Source organism: Stegodyphus dumicola, chromosome 1, assembly GCF_044657685.1.
Source record: "Stegodyphus dumicola isolate Sdum_Otavi_A_Nest chromosome 1, ASM4465768v1".
NCBI classification, from domain to species: Eukaryota; Metazoa; Arthropoda; class Arachnida; order Araneae; family Eresidae; genus Stegodyphus; species Stegodyphus dumicola.
In genome coordinates, this window is record NC_140768.1 from 111,754,155 (window position 1) to 111,768,272 (window position 14,118).

General features: G+C 29.7%; 1 protein-coding gene across 7 annotated transcripts in view; it reads right to left on the reverse strand.

Annotated features, from left to right (window-relative positions):
- The window catches only part of Fbxl4 (F box and leucine-rich-repeat gene 4), a 123,767-nt gene that overhangs the window by 25,526 nt on the left and 84,123 nt on the right, over positions 1 to 14,118 (reverse strand). For all 7 annotated transcript variants that reach the window (XM_085819444.1, XM_085819433.1, XM_085819437.1 and 4 more), the window contains 3 exons: positions 8,987 to 9,096; positions 3,678 to 3,813; positions 3,486 to 3,578 (listed from right to left, as the gene is read on the reverse strand). In XM_085819444.1, the coding sequence (XP_085675570.1) occupies positions 3,486 to 3,578; positions 3,678 to 3,813; positions 8,987 to 9,096 (339 nt within the window). The remainder of the gene's footprint in view (positions 1 to 3,485; positions 3,579 to 3,677; positions 3,814 to 8,986; positions 9,097 to 14,118) is intronic.

A 14,118-nucleotide genomic window follows, 5' to 3' on the forward strand; every position in this document is an offset into this window, starting at 1 on the left:
GAATCGAGAGCACCAAAGAATCAAAGTATCTTGCATTATGGCCAGTTAAGCTTCATAGCAATATCTTACAGCACTGCAATATGAAGGAAGTACAAATTTCCAACATAAGTAAAAAAAATTCACATGAAGATGAACTAATTTCTGTCTCGATTGAAACAATTAAATTTCAATAACTAAATTAAGAAATTTTATCTGAAAAGAATATTAAATTTGGCTGGCAGTTTCCTCCTATAAAACTATTCAAATAAGAAAAAACAGAATTGATATATCTGATCTATAATTATTAACTTTAGGACACAGAATAAATACTTAGAAACACACAGGCAGATACAGCATTATCTAAGCAAATGACAATAAATTATATTTAAACGGCAGCACATAATACTAGTTAAACATTTCTTTTTTTAGTTCACTACCAAAATTTTTATAAGCAACAAAAATTAAGATATGAAAAATAAAGACAATAATACAAAAATAGTGTCTGCCGTATTTATGTCAAAAGGAACTGCAGAAAATTCAATCAGCATTGGGACTAATAATTTAAATTTATGGATTACAAACATATGGCTAAAGGATAACAAAGAGAATAGATGAATCAAAGGCAAAATTATGAAACAAAATTACCATAAAAATAAATATGAAGTAAAAAAATACATTAAAACCTTTAGCACTAACTAGTTATCTAAGACGACAGCTGAAAATAACAACCATTTCTGATAACATAATTAAATAATGATACTGAACATCATAAATAGTCATCTTCTCTACAGAAGATCAAAATCATTTGGAACCGTAGATAGTTAAGGGTTCACGGTAGAGTTAATTATAAGTATCAGCAACAATCATTCTACAAATATGAGAAACCAGAAACTGAATAACTCTATGCAAAATATAATGAGGTAGCAAAAATTCCAAAGTTTAAGAAAACTGTTGCAGATATGGTTTCAATTATATTTATTGTAAATGTTAAGAAAAAATTAAATTGTTTATTTGAAATATGAAGAGAAATAATCAACTTCAATGCCACTTTGTAAGGAGGAAGAACACTGAAATAAATTGAAATTTTTTTCCACAAAAATTGTTGCTTTTCTGTATCCAGAATTAACCGACGAACCATTTCAATGTATTTCAATTATAGCAGCTCACCTGAAAATTCTTGTTTTTTGGAGGAGAACTATTATAATTAAAATACATTGAAATGGTTCATCGGCTAATTCTGGATTAAAGGATGGATTTTTGTGGAAGAGAAATTTTAACTGATTTCAATGTTCCTTCTCCTGACAAAGTGTCATTGAAGTTGACCGAATTCCTCTTCTATTATGTTCTTTTTTCATTGATTTTTTTGAATTGGGGTATTACTTGTTTGAAGTGTTTTGGTTTTAACATGTATAAAACTCCTTTTTGCATTTATAGGATTATTTGAAATTTATTACTTAGAAATTTCAATTTTTTGGTCTTCTTGAAAAATTAGTTCTAAATTTCTTACTTTATATCTTTACTGATAATTTTTCAGCAGCCTAATGTATGAAAATACTAGACATGATTATATTATGTTTTTAAAAAAATCATTTTGTAATTACAGATATATTACACAATGCTAGAGAAAGAGTGAATGTACAAAGTGATAGAAATATTTTGGGAATTATAAACAAGAAATTACCATTTACTTATGGCCTTTTTGGGAAGTTTAGAGTTTTGAGGCTAAACCCTTAGCCACCAGCAGAGTTAACGTACAAACTAAAGGTATGCAACCTAACTTCTATTTCATTAAAAATATAACAGGATTCATAAACTTTATTTCAAGACTGGTAATATAAAAACCGAGACTGTGCCAGATTTGTTAAGAATTTTGTAAAATATAAATATTTATGGATAAAGTTAGTTGGTTAATATATCTATATCTATCTATATATACATGTACACAATACTTAGAAAATAAATCGTTTAGCAACAAAGGAAAAATTAATGAGATTTTTTAAAAATATTTATTACCTTTATGTTCTATACATTTAAGACTATTTAATTTATTTATTTTATGTAAACTTTCTACTGCAGAAGTGCTAGTAATATAGATCTAGTTTCTACAGCCTTTTAGAAAAATATAGAAATTTACAGAAGTTTTTGCTTGTCCATTCAGCCAGTGCTGCCAACTGCATTCAACTAGTGCAATTTGATGGCAAAGATACTAGCAGTAAAGATACTGTTAGCATCTTTGCCATCAAATTGCTGTTTGGTAAGGAATATCTTCAAATGCTAGAAAAGTCACTTGTTTACAGCTAAATGATTTAATAAAAGTTTGAGTTTGAACAATGCTGTCTACCAAGCATTATCATTGAGCAACTCATGGTACCTCATGAGGAGCCCTCTTGAGGAACTCATGGTATCATACCATGAGTTCCTCAAAAGTTTCAGTCTCTTTGAAAGAAAATGCTTGTCTGGTATTTTAATTTGGGGAAGATCTAAAATACCTCTATTACATGTATTGACATTTAATTTCAAGGGTTGCATGTGATATCCTTGTTTCACGAAGCACAAAAATATGGCTCAAAATTTCATTGTTATTTATCAAGTAAAAAAAGTAAGAACCAAATTTTTGACAGATCCATTTAGCACAAAAGAGTTTTTGATATTAAAAAAAATCTACGACATATGACAAATTTGTGAGCCATTTGACCATGACCATGAACATTATCATGACATTCATCAAAGTCTCTCATCTGTCTTCCGACCACTGAATCTACGAGATATGATGCATAATTTCTGCTAATTTAGCAATGAATTGTCTGTAACATGTTTCCTACGTTCAAAATAAAACTGCATATATATATATATATATATATTTCTGGATTTTCAGTCTTAAACATTTTGTCATCTTGAAATGATATGATCATATTTTTAGAATTTTCTGTTCAAGAAAACAAGCAACATAGAAGAAACATTCTGAAATATCTACAGATGTAGCTGCAGTGGACACAGTTTAATTTTCCTTTGATACCAGCATATCATGTACCTCAATATAAAATTCAGAGGCCAAGATTCATGAGCCAGATTTTGACTCATGACATAAACAATTATCAGGTAATTCTCATTTGCAAAACAATTCAGGCATTTTAATAGCTTCAGAAAGTCCCAAAAAAGAAACTTTCAATATTGTTTCAAATTGCACAATAATGAATTCTAAATAAGTGCAATTTCTACTACAGAGAAGACTCAATTCAATCAAATAATTTTCATGTTATTTCTAAATGGGAAAGTTAATCCAATATGAAAACTAACATCTTAGATTCACTAATGCACAGATAAACATGATTAATACATTCATATAATTGTTCAATGGAAAATTATTGTAACAATATGCCAGTGCTGATGATTTAGAGGTGTAAGAGACATGCATGCATAGACGATCACATAATAATGACAATATAATTTTTAACTTGAGAATTAATGTTACACCTTTAACGCTCTCAAATAAAGATTTTACTTACTTTAGATTTCTTCCTATAGCTTGAGCAACTTCATTAAAATCCTTAATACCTATACAGCTCCCTAAAAACAGATGTTCCAGCTTTGAACATGACCTGCAATTTATGAAATCAAGAACAAAAATAAAGAGGAAAAGAAGTATACAAAAAAAAAAAAAAAAAAAAAAAATTAAGGAGAACAGAAAAATGACTTACTTAATAATATTAAGTATGGAAGAGTCATCTATTAATGTTCGATACAAATCAAGGTATGTTAAATTTTGTATTAGTGAAATGTAATTAAATCCTGTTCGAGTCAAGTCACTGGAACGACAGCTTTGTAATATCAGTTCTAGAAGAAAATTTCAAAAGATTCATTGAAGAACTTTTTTACATTTAAAAGCACATTTATATTAATAGCATTTATATATAATCATATTTTATGTGTACTTAAATCACAAAAATACTAGTTTTTTATTATTAGCATTAATAATAAATATAAGGGGTGTTCAAATGAAATGGTATGAAATGACACTGGGGGTATAATTGAAGTCTTTATTCACAAGTTATCATGACAGGTTTAAGCACAACTATCCCATTGTCTCAAGAGCCATAGAATTCCCTGTTCCCAGAATTCCTGTGGCTGTGACAAAAGGCAATCTTCCACTATGTCCCTCAGTTGATCATCCGAGTTGAAGCGCTTCCATTTCAGAATTTTTTAGTGGACCAGATACATGGAAGTCACAGGACAACATGTCCAAGCAAATGTTCCAGCTGCTTCCCATTGAACTTGGCCATTACATTTGTGTAACCTTGGAGACATGTGGAAGCACATTGTCATGGAGCAGAATCACTGCATGAGCAACCCAGGTTGTTTGCTCTTGATAGACTTGCATAGCCTACGAAGTATCTCACAATATGCATCCCTGTTAATGGTTTTTCCGTCCTTGAGGAATTCAATGAGTGTCGAACCTCCGATGTCTAAAAAGATGCTGAGCATCACCTTGCCTGCTCAGAGCACAGCTTTGAATTTTTTAAGGGGAGGTGATAATGCATGCTTCCACTGCATGCTGCTTCGCCATGTCTCAGGCTCGAAGTGATGGCACCAGCAAAGATCGACTCCAGGAAAGCAGGGTCTTGATACCGGAACAGGTGTTGCAGGGTTGACTTCCATTGACTTCCTTTTGCGGTTCGCTTAGCTTCTTTGAAAACCACTGGGCGCACATCTTCCAGTAACTCAGTTTGTCGTGCACAACTTTCCACATTGTTCCAACAGTGATTCCCACCATCCCTGTCAACATTTACACTATGACATGCTGATCACTTCTCACCAGGTCCAAAGCCAGATTTAGACTTGATAAGGCTCTAAGCTATTTAAGATCTCAAATGCCCTTTATAAGTCTGTTATAATATATTTTAATACTATTTATACTATATTTTAAATTTTTAGGGACCTCCCAAGAAAGTGGGGTGGGCCTAAGCTATAGCTTGTGTAGCTTATATGTAAACCCAGTCCTGATCAGGTCATTCATCTTCTCGATGAGTTGGGCTATGACTACCACGTTTTCCTGGCCTAGTTTTAGGTCATTTCTCAAACATTCCTGGCCTTCATGGAAACGAGCACTCCACTTTTTCACTGACTTATCAGACACACAGTCTCCCCTGTATACAGGCACCATCTGACGATGAATATTGGCCAGTTTAACCCCTTACACAGTCAGAAATCTGATAACTCCTTGCTGCTCCTCAATGATCAAATTTTCCAATGGAAATGCCATGATGTCCTCTCATACACTGCTATGTCAACTGGATGGAAGACACAATTGCTTGCTTCTCTCCTATGTCATGTGCAGGCACAAAACCATGCTGGACACTATTTTCGCATCCCTAGACTACAATGATATTTTACTACATTATCCCTAAGCCGCATAACCTTCTCATTCGAACACCCCTTATATAATCGTTTAAAATAAATTTTAAGTAAATCTATGTTAAATATCGAAAGTACAAATAAGTCTGCGTCCTTTCTTTTTTTTTGAAAACTGAACATTTATTGTGAAAGAAAGGTACACTGCACACACAAAAAAGGGGGGGAGTTCACTATTCCCCGTTGCTGAATGACAAAATTCAAATTGCGTTTTTCATGTCTCAAAAGCGTGACTTAGGATATATATTAGATTTATATATAGCATTGTTCTAACATAGGTATTTTGACACAAAATCGGACTTTTTCTGAAATAACATACCATTTTTTTTCCATATTTCAATTCTACAACTAAAATTATGCCTAGACATTAAATTTTGTAAATTTGGTGTGAAATTTATGGAGAAATTCAAAAATTTATCTTGTCGCAATGTCTTCAATTAGCACCAAGAATAATTCACTTGGCGCACTTCTTAACATATGGCAACAATTTTCCTTTTCATTATGCTGAAGCAGAAAAAAAGGCACCTTTTTCCTATCTTTTTACATTGTGCATTAGCGGGGTAAAAAAGTCACATCGTTCTTACTTTCAAATAATTATAGCAAGTGTCTAAACCACATTTGATGTTTTATTGCTTTCAACAAATATGCCAAATTTCAAAACATGCCAATATATAAATTCACGTATATCTTCAGAAATTTGGAATAAAAAACTGTAATTTTTTGCAGGTATGCTTAGAAATACATCTACTTTAAGATGATGGTAAAAAATTTATAGATTATAATTCAAAAATTCTTTAAAAATTTATAAAAATTATTTAAAATGCAAATTTTAAAAATAATCATAAAAAATAGATGAATTTTATTTGGAATGAACCTGAATTTTGAAATGTGAAAGGAAGAATCAAATAAGTTTAATAAAAAAAAGAGAGATTAATAAATACATACCAAACTAGATTAACAACGAGGAGCTAAAATTTTGAGAGCTAATTTTTTAAAAACTACTCGTGTAACTTTTACAAAACTTGGCAGTTTGGTATAATTTGATTCGTAGAGTTGAAATATGGAAAAATATTGGTATTTTATTTCAGAAAAAGTCCGATTTTGATTTGAAAAATACCTCTATTAGAACAATGCTATATATAAATATAATACATATCCTAAGTCGTGCTATTGAGACATGAAAAACGCAAGTTGAATTTCGTCAATCAGCTGAGTAGAATGGGAGATACAGAACTGTCTCCCCTTTTTTTTTTGCACAGTGTACATTAGTTTCATTCAAAGTATTATCTATCGATAGCTACTACTTTCTTCCATCTTACTGAAGAGCATACAAATACTGCATTGGAAAAATGCTTCATCTTTCGAGGCTATCCACAAATCAACCCAATTTTTGGTATCTTCATATGATGTGGAGCACTGCTTGGACAAGCCATGCATCATAAATCAAAATAAGTAGTAATCAGAAAGAGCAATTATCTGATGAATACAGTGGAAGGGAAAACTTCTCATTTGGGTGTTTCTGAGTAGGTTTTGACCAGTGGCACAACATCTGGATGAGCATTATCATGCAAGAAAATAATTTTGTCATGTCTGGAATAGTAGTGGGTAGACATTTCTTTGAGTGCTTGGCTCAACCTCATCAACTGTATTCGGTAGACAGTCCCAGTAATAGTTTTGTTCAGTTTGAGCATGTCATAATACATCACACCAAGTTGTCCTCACCATATACACAGCATGATTTTTTTTCCTGTGAATATTCGGTAATGAAGCATGGTCAGGTGGTCCTCATGACTGCACTGGATTCCTTTTTCATAACCAGTAACTATACAATGCAAAAACCCCTTTCATTTATGGCTGGCAAGCAGCATTTCATGTATAAAATATTAGTGTTAAACATTTTTCGGCTTCAATTCATATGGTACCCAGTTTCCTTGCTTTTTGAATCATTCCCAATGATTTTAAATGATGTGAAACTGCTTGTTTAGTCATTCCTAAATGGAAGTTCTACTTGCGTTTGGCATGAATCTTCATCTAATAATGCTTCCAATTTTGTATCTTCATGCACTTTCATCCTTCCACTCCATTCTTGGTCTTTGACGTCAAATTCCCTGTTCTTAAACTTTTGAAACTACTCACAACTTCTCTTATTTAAGGCAGCCTCACCATATGCTTCTACAAGCAATCGATGCATCTCAGCTGCAGATTTCTTCAAATTAAAGAAGTAAATAAAAAGTTCCGGCAAATGACGCTCATTCGGCTAAAAAACTTGACATCTTTGCATAAAAAAATTATATGATGCTGACATAAAATCTAGCAAATGTCTAACCTTATGATGTGATATTTTGCATCAGACAATTTTAACCGTAGCTTACTGGCTAACAGGAAGTACATATATCAAAACTGAAACAAAAATGAAAACAAAGCATCATTTTAGCAGATATGCATTTCTTTGGTTTGAAATTTATTTAAATAATTAATTAATACAATTGTTTTTAATTTATACAATGGTTTTCCCGGTTTTTTATTTTGAGAATTCTTTTTTATACTGTTTATTTTTCAGTATTTTTTATGGTCATGTATGAAGTAGATTATGTCTTAATGATTAATTCAAATTAAAAATTTGTTTTAAAATTTTGTTTAATTTTATTTAATCAATTTAATATTTTTTTACTTTATTCACTTTTAATAGACTTCAATTTAGTTAATAATTTTAATTAAATTTATTTTTTCTTTTGGATTTATTTCAAGAACTTACAATCATTCAGATATAATTCAGAAACTCAGCTGTGTTGAAAATTCTTTACTGCTCCTTGAAAAAGACCAAGGAATTTTCAATAATTTGTTATATTATTATTAAATTGTTTTGCTTTTGATGTATGTACTTCCTGTTAGAATGTTATCCCTTTTTTTAAACTATTCTTTCTCGATTATTTAATTAATTTTGCAGCATAGTGCACAACTTTAATAACTTATAATCTTAATTTGCAAATTTCTAAATTTTTGTTTATGTTAGATGTATTTAAAAATAATCTGACGAGTTAAAAATTATAAATATGTACTGCTGGAATAAACACCTACATGTAAATTAGTTTTGTAATACATAAGACAGGATAATTTATAGTTATTAATGATACATAGCAAATAAATAGATGTAACTAATTCAAGAAAAATGCAGATATTAGGCAAATCTATAGAGACATTTAGAATTTTCCAAGGCCATAATACATGAAGAATCTGTACTTCTTCAAACTCAGTACTGCCTGATAACATGCTTTCCAGCAACAGTGTGCAATAAGTAGGGAAAAAATATGGTATAATAGGTTGCTATAAGTATTATTATTATCATCTTCAAATTTTCTTTTGATATTAGATTTAATTATTTCTACACTTTTAAATCTGTGTTAACCTAATAATTTTTAATTACATTATATATTGTACCTACTTTTAACTTTGCAGGATATATAGTATATAGCCCTTTTTTCACACATTTGTTTACTAAACCAGGAGTGCCATATTTTATGCTCTATATCTATGCATTACACTGAACATGAATTTATGTATGCCTTTTAAAATCATACAGTGCAGAAAATAAACTCACCTTGCAAACATGAGCAATGACTGGCAATTGCTTTTAAAGCACTGTCATTGACAAATGAACAAGAAGATAAATTCAAATACAGTAACAAAGGACAACTGGTCTCTAAAAACCTATCAATAAAAATTTTAAAATAATGTTAATTATAATAAATCATTAATTCACACCAGTAATAAAGGAATTATGATTAATATACTTTTGTTACTATATGTCACTTAAAGGCTTTTTTTAATCTTAAACAAAAACATAAATGTCAGGTGAATAATTAAACAAACTAAAAAATTTAACATTAACTTTTCTGAAAGAATGCATACAAAAAATATTTTCAACACAAATCTAACTCTTTTCTGTTATAAAGATACCATTCTACTATTTGGCTTTGTTGAATTCATTTAGTGTAAAATTTAATCTAAGCCTAGCAAAGGAATCAAAAGACTTTCTTCTATAACAACATTATGCGATTGATTGAATCATAATTATAAGTATTATTTAGTACAGTATGAAGTCCATAAATGCAGACATACAGCATCTGAAATGATCTAATATTGAGACATCTATAACACCAGAAATTTTTTTTTTTACAAATTTTTTGCAAAAAGAAGAAAGGATTAGTTTCTGAGAGTAATGTATCGCTTTAGCATATGCATATTGCTTTACACATGCACAGCAGACACTTTTTCATAATAAAGCATGTGGATTCTTAATTTCACTTCATGGCACTAAATAAAGACCTTCATGCTGAAAAAATGCAATCACTTATTAGCATAAATTTTTACGGTTAATAATTTATAATTTGGCTTTGTAGCAATCTTTTTTTAGTCAGCCTGCATTTCAAACCAAAACATTATATTAAAGTTCATCCTTGATTTTATATTTGCTGAATAACTCATGACCTTGATATCAAGCCAATGAATCATATTTTATTTTATTTATTTATTTATTTTTTGCTTTCATAATCACAAGACTATTAACTAATGGAAGCTTGATAAATGACTCATGCAGCAATGTCTAAAATTATTATTATTATTATTATTTAAATATTAGCAACTGAATACTAAACAGCATGGTAACCTTTTATGTTGACATTGTGCTTCCAGATTATTATAGACTTCAGCCAACTGCACTGTGAAGTTCTGAGTGTGTTAAAAAGGAGGAATTTAATAGAAATATCGCAAAATAATTTTGAATTGAGCATATCTTTAGAATTAGTCTCATGTGCTGGAGATAAAAATGTTTTACAATATTGCCGTTGCTCGCTTTGAAATCCTTCAGTTTGTTAATCAAAAATTCGTTAAAGTTTTACAAAATATGAAATCGATAATAAAACAAATTCAAAATTTCAAATTTGGGCTTTCAGATGCCCATATTCACAGTAGGATTATGTCATTTAAAATTTGATGGCTCTAGGTACCGTTGTTTCATCACAATGCGAGAAACATACATACATTTATGCAGATTCTTCATTATTTAATTTCTTCAAATATAATACAGGGCAATAATATTTGGTGGCAACAGTTTGAAAAGTGAAACAGACATTCAGAGTGAATCGATGCAAAATCGCAAAACAAAAAAAGGACAAAGCCTCATGGACTATTAAAAAAAAAAAAAAAAAGAGTAAATAAGAAGCAAGCATGCTAAGTATCACAAATTTTGAAAGCATATAAATTACCCATTCTCCTTTATTAAGAACTAAATGATGAAATTATGCAGATGAATATAAACATAATTTTTATCATTCCATGTGTTGCTATTTATTTTTTACCTATAATGTTTGATCAGTTTGTTCTAAGTAAAGAAGAGTGACATACTTAGCTTTCAAAACCTGATGCACTGTGCACTTTAATTTTTACTTATTTATAATTGCACACAGACAGGAAAAAAAGAAAAGTTTAAATGAAAAATTATGAAAGAATTTTAAATGGATTCACTGCCTTATGCAATAAATGCACTATATTTGAGAATTAATATATGCAATTATTGAAATTAAACAAATCCTTCAGTTAAAGAAATTTCTAGAATAATTGAAAATAACTAATATAATTTTTCAGATGTTGAGAAACAATATCTGTTGCCATTAAAATAGGCAAATTGAAACTTTTAAGGAAATTAATTTTTCTTTAGAATGTCTCAGCCTGGTATTGATATGGTTAATAACACTATCTTCAGACATGCATAGTTTATAGCAGGAAAAAACTGAGAACATTAGATTTCTCAAAATTTATGTTATCGGTGGGGGGGGGAACTTGAATAAGTAGTTGATAATAATAAAATTTGTAGATGGAGAATAAATAAAATAAACATCAAGGAAATGACAATTATATAACTACCTAATCAAAAGCACAAAACAGTACCTAATAACCATGCAAGTTTTACTACTTTCATGATGGGAACAAAAGGCTGCTCGAAAAAAAATTTGTCATTAGGAAATAGTGTAAAGGGGTGGTACCATTTGCCATCTGGCGATACTGAAATCTAAAACAGGACTATTTCAAGCCTCGCTTAGAAGATTAAGCACATATAGCAAATAGATATAAATATATAAATAACCATACTAATATAATTCAGGCTGAACTTCCTCAATGAGAGATAGAAGCAACATAAAATCTATCATGTCTTTAGTCATGCTATGCCTATCACAAAATAAAATGTCTTTGGTCGGCAGTCTTGTGATAGTGTATAGTAGATATTTGTTGAGCTTTATGATGATAGCCCTGAATTTAAAGATTTTTGAATATCACAAACCAAAAGCGAAATTTTTCAATTAATGGAATTTGTGAAGAAGTCATAATAAATGAAGATAATATTACAGAAGCATTCCATTAGAATGACAATGCTCCAATAATCAATTCACAAAGTTTTATGATGATAGCCAAGAACTATTTTTGGATATTGTACATAAAATGTGAAATTTTTCTATTAACAGAATTTGTGAAGAAATGTGGAGAACTCATAATAAAGGAAGATGATATTACAGAAATATTCCATTGCAATAACAATAAATAATCAATCAAATAAGTTTTATGATGACAGCCAAAAATATGAAGGTTTTTGGATGACACAAACAAAAAAGCTAAATTTTTCAATTAATGCAAATTGTGAAGATGTGTGCAGAATTCATAATAAATAGAGATGACATTGCAAAAGCATTCTATTGTGTACAGTTTATTTTCTTTGATTTTTGGACACGTTAAACTTTCATCCTTGAGACTGCTTTTACAAAAAGAATTTTGGAAGAATGAAAATATTTTGTATTTTAAAAAAATTTTTTAAATGAAGCTTCCAAGTACACTTCTCACATCTTTAAAAATGTGATTTTGGCAACAATTTTCCTTTCTTATTGTTGTTGATAGATTTTTGATGAAATCGCATCCTTTTGAATAGTTTCATACTTTTAGAAATATGCGTTTGGCAACAATTTTTCATCATATTTCTTATGTCACTGTTTTTAAGAGATTGGCATATTTCATTGTCATTTTTTTATATATATAATACTCTGCAGAGTAATATTCTGTGCAGTTTTTAAATTTAATGTTTGGTGTTCCCTTCAGGCATTTTTCCGGTACATTTAAAAGCCAGACGAAGGCTGTCTGCGTAGCGGCTAGTGTTTAATAAAGCAAATAAATAAGTATGCAGAATTTTTATTTATGTTTTAAAATTTTTTGTTTGCTTTTCCTGTAAAATCAAAAATGCTTCATTATTTTATAAATATCTATGTCATATTTTTAATTTTATAACTTCTATCTGTCACCTTACTAGATTTAAAGTGATGATCTAAAATTCAGAATCGCTGAAGTTTTGACGAGTCTGAATCTCGAATTTGTACTGTATAACTTAAAATGCTCATATGATTACTCATGACTGCATTATTTATGAAAAAAAAAAAAAAAAAAAAAGATAATCGACATTTAATTTAGCTGTTTATTACAGCCAAAAAGCACAATATTATTGAATGATGGTATACAATCTTTCTATCCCTTTCACATATAGAGATTTTATTTTAGGGAGTTCATTTCAGAAAAAAAGAGTTAAATGTCATAAACATCCATTCTTGAAGAGGTATTCATTCTACAGTAATTATTATCAGCCAGTAAGTAAATAGTAACATAGATAATATTTAGTTACTACACAGAATGTTTCAAGATTTTAATCAAAAGAGACTTTTGAGCCAGTTTCCTTTTGCACAATGAGGAGAGGTAAAAATGACAATTAACTTGTGTGTCTTAAAATTCTTTTACTTCTTTGTCATTAATATTAAAATCTCTTTAAGAAAAATAGTGCACACTACTATATTACCTTAATAAATGATTGGGATCTCCAAAATATATCAATACACAATAGTATATTGACAAAACAGAAAGTTAGTTAATGCAAAAATAATTTAATTAATTAATTAAGTGAGCATTAAACATTAAGACACATGCTAGAGTAGAAAATACCAATATAGATATATATAAACATGGGAAAGTAAAATATATTGATGAATACTGAATTAACTTACATTCATCATTTGAATTTCTGAAATTATTTAATTACTTTAAATCCCAATTTAAGGCTGAAATCTGCTCAATTTAAAGTTGACACATTTCTCTTATTTGGCACAAGTTATATGGTTTTACCCACAATTGATTTATTAATGTAGAAAAACATTCATACAGAAGGTAAAAAAAAAAAAAAAAAAAAGTTGCTTAAATTGTTATTGCTACAATAACTTCTTAGTTATACCACAATAACAATTTTCTCTTAATACTGTGGTATATGTATATAGTACTTCACTGTTACAACCCTTTCAAATCAGCTGTGGTTTCAGATATTACACAAGTGTTGCCTAAAACCAAAGTAATTACACGGGGATAGAACTTATCATTGCTTAACAAAACAATGATTTTCGAAATATTCTGACTTACATATTATCCCGTTAACCATGAAATGGTTGCCAAGCAGCATGATTTAGAGTCAGTTATGGATAAGCATGATGTAACAACACATTCATAACAACTGTACTTTCATCTGATGTAACTCCAATTTATTCTCGATGAGCCACATCTTGTTTTTATGAACATGGATATAAATCAGCTGCTCTTGTTGTATTTTTTCCCTTGTATTTTGAAAACATAATTAAAATCTGGGACCTGCCT